This window comes from Oryx dammah, unplaced genomic scaffold (genome assembly GCF_014754425.2).
Source record: "Oryx dammah isolate SB20612 unplaced genomic scaffold, SCBI_Odam_1.1 HiC_scaffold_5114, whole genome shotgun sequence".
Taxonomy (NCBI): Eukaryota; Metazoa; Chordata; class Mammalia; order Artiodactyla; family Bovidae; genus Oryx; species Oryx dammah.
The window spans coordinates 1-2,724 of record NW_024074995.1 but is presented as its reverse complement, the minus strand read 5'-3'; the positions used below and the strand labels follow the sequence as shown (position 1 = coordinate 2,724).

At 56.6% G+C, this 2,724-nt stretch overlaps 1 protein-coding gene across 1 annotated transcript; it reads right to left on the bottom strand.

Annotated features, from left to right (window-relative positions):
• Positions 1 to 6: 6 nt before the first annotated feature.
• LOC120859959 (primary amine oxidase, liver isozyme) lies at positions 7 to 2,718 on the bottom strand. Its single transcript, XM_040235846.1, has one exon. The coding sequence runs from the start codon at positions 1,820 to 1,822 to the stop codon at positions 194 to 196; it is 1,629 nt and encodes a 542-aa protein (XP_040091780.1). The 5' UTR covers positions 1,823 to 2,718; the 3' UTR covers positions 7 to 193.
• Between the last annotated feature and the right edge of the window lie 6 nt (positions 2,719 to 2,724).

Sequence of the window (2,724 nt, the reverse complement as noted above, 5' to 3'; positions counted from 1 at the left end):
TTCTCTAGTCCTGGAGGGGGGAGGCAAAGGGGGAGAGGAGGAGGGAGGCCTGGTCAGGCAGCTGCCCTGCCCCCTCTGGACTCTGCCTGCACCTGGCTTCAGAGTGGGGGCCAAAGAGAAGACCAGACTGAGTGTGTCCCCTGCTTCCCTCCCCTCTCACCCAAAGATGCCCCCAATCTTTCAGCCCCCTCTACTAGAATCGTTGCCTCCCCTGGGGTGTCTTACCTCCCACGTCCAGATCCACCTTGTAGTGGGCACTGTGGGTGTGGACGGTGCCCAGCGTGTGTTCTCCAACCTGGTTTCCATATCTTCGGGCATCACCAAAGAGGAACGCTGAGCTGATGTAGCCCGTGGCATGGAATTTGACTTCTATGGCCCCATTGGGGTGGAAGATCATATCCCACACATAGTCATAGTTGAGCATCGTGGACACAGACCTGAAGACCAGCACTGTCTCCACAACGCCCCCAAAATAGTGGGAAAGAAAATCTGAGTGGTGTCGCCTTAGGGGCAGGCCCTTGTTCTGCTCAAACACACAAAAGGCATCATGTAGTGTCTTGGGGGCTTGGGACTCCACAACGAAGTGCCAGTCCATGTAGGTGGCCAGATAAGGGCAGTCTACCCCACGAATCAGGGGTGTGCCGAAGTAACCCATGCCAAAGCCACTATCCATATAGCGAGTGAGGATTGCTGCTGGGGTATTCCCACCATAGACAGCGCCAGCCTCTTGCAGGCTGATCTCGTAAGCCAGCCGTTCTCCTTGGAATCGAACGTCAAAGATCCTAGGACCGCTGAAAGCTCCGAGGCCAAAGGAGAAAGTCCACAATGAGGAGGACACTCGATTGCCCTGGACACTGAAGCGGGGCCCCTGAGGATGGAACTGCAGAGGGGGAGTTGGACCCGGGGGCACCTGGGACTTCAGGGACCAGAACCCACCTGTGCCGTTGTCTGGGATCACCACCACATTCACCTGGCCAGCCTCAAACTGCTTCTCCAGCTGGGCCAGACTCTCATAGTAGCAACCTTGAAAGAACACCTTCTGGACGGTCCACTGAGCAGGGTCCAGAGCCTTATGGTCTACCAGAAGCTCCAACCCCACGGGGTGCAGGTAAGGCCCACCCTTTGTGATATTAAGGTAGATGCCAAACCAGGTGGCCCTGTCACCTGACTGCACGCCACGGGGAGCTGAGTTCAGGGTCAACAGTTTCTGTCCCCCTTGTTTGTAGGAGCAGCAGTGGTGGAGGACACCAGCAGCCTTGGGCAGCTCTCTGTTGAAGATCATTTGGTCTATGTCCAGGTACTCTCGGAGAAGCACGGGGCGTCGGTAATAGGGCAGGGGGCCCCCATGACGCTCCACGGTCACATCCCGCATGTAGGAGGGCTGGGGCAGCGGCCCCACCACCAGCTCAGTCACATTGGGCTGGGGTTGTCTGCCAAAGAAGACGATGGCCAGTGCCTCCCGGGCAGGTGGGGGGCTCCTCCTGTCCAGGTAGGCCAGGGCTGCAGCCTTGGGGGGCAGCTGCAGCTCTACTGAGAAGATGCAGTTGTCTGAGGGTTGGGCCTGGGCTGCATCCACCAGGTCTGGCCCCAGCTTCTGGGTCAGGAAGCTCATCACAGTCGTCAGCTCTTCTCGGCTCAGGTCTGCAAACAGCTGGCTGTGGTCAGGGTGTGTCCAGGACTGGTTACTAGGGGGTCTGGAGGGGCAGCGGAGAGGCAGGCTGGGATGACATTGCTTCCCAACTTCCTCCTCACTCCCAGCACCACCTTCCTCCCTACCCATTGCCAGAAGAGTCCACAAGGACAGAAAAATGAAGATGAACATCTCTAAAACTCCTGACTCTTCAGGCTCTTGGATCAGAATGCAATATGCAAAATAGACACACGGACAGACAGAACGGGGTGCACGATGCCTCCTTAGTGTCTGGAAGTTCCTGGCTCTGGGTGGTGCTTCTGGACAATGGCATGATGGGTATATTCAAGACAAGCAGCCAAGGGCAGAGGGTTGGCAGGGAGTGGAGGGAGGGGTGGGGGCAGTGATTAACTCAGTTCGGAAAATAGGGCTGAGGTAGGAATCTACATTTTAACTGGCCCACGTCATTTTAACTGGCCCTCTGTCTTCTTGTTCCAAATCAAACACTCAGGTTCAAGGTTGGGGCACAAAGTGGAAGAGGGCTGGGTTTGTGAGAGACAGCTGGAGGGAGGAGAGGAAGATGTGATGAGGGCACTGCCCTTGGGCTCTTCGTTCTGCTGCAGGCCCAGACTTTCTCCTGGCTACCTGGCTGTAAGCAAATCACACCTGAGCACAACCCTCCAGCAGGATTCGCTCCTTCCTTCCTTCCTGTAGACTGGGAAGCCCTCATCACTGTCCTCTGCTTCCCTCATCACCAGAATCCTACAGGCACCCACAGGAGTCTGGAGAATCATGCTGAGAACACAAAGCACCTGTAGCGAGCTGGAGGACTGAAGGGCTGAGCCAGTTCAACATATTGGAGGCCCTGCGCTCCCTGAGTCACTGGAGGGAGCATGCAGGGGTGGAGGAGTCATAGTCTAAGAGAGACCCCCTCCTTACCCCAGGAGCAGGGCTGATGTCACAGGTCAAAGTGCCTGGAACCCTGGCTGTGAACTTAACCTAGCTGTCCACAACCCTCATCCCCAGGAAACCCCTTTCCAGAATACTGCAGAGGCAGAGAGCAAAGCCATCTCTGTTGTCAGGCAGGTGATGTG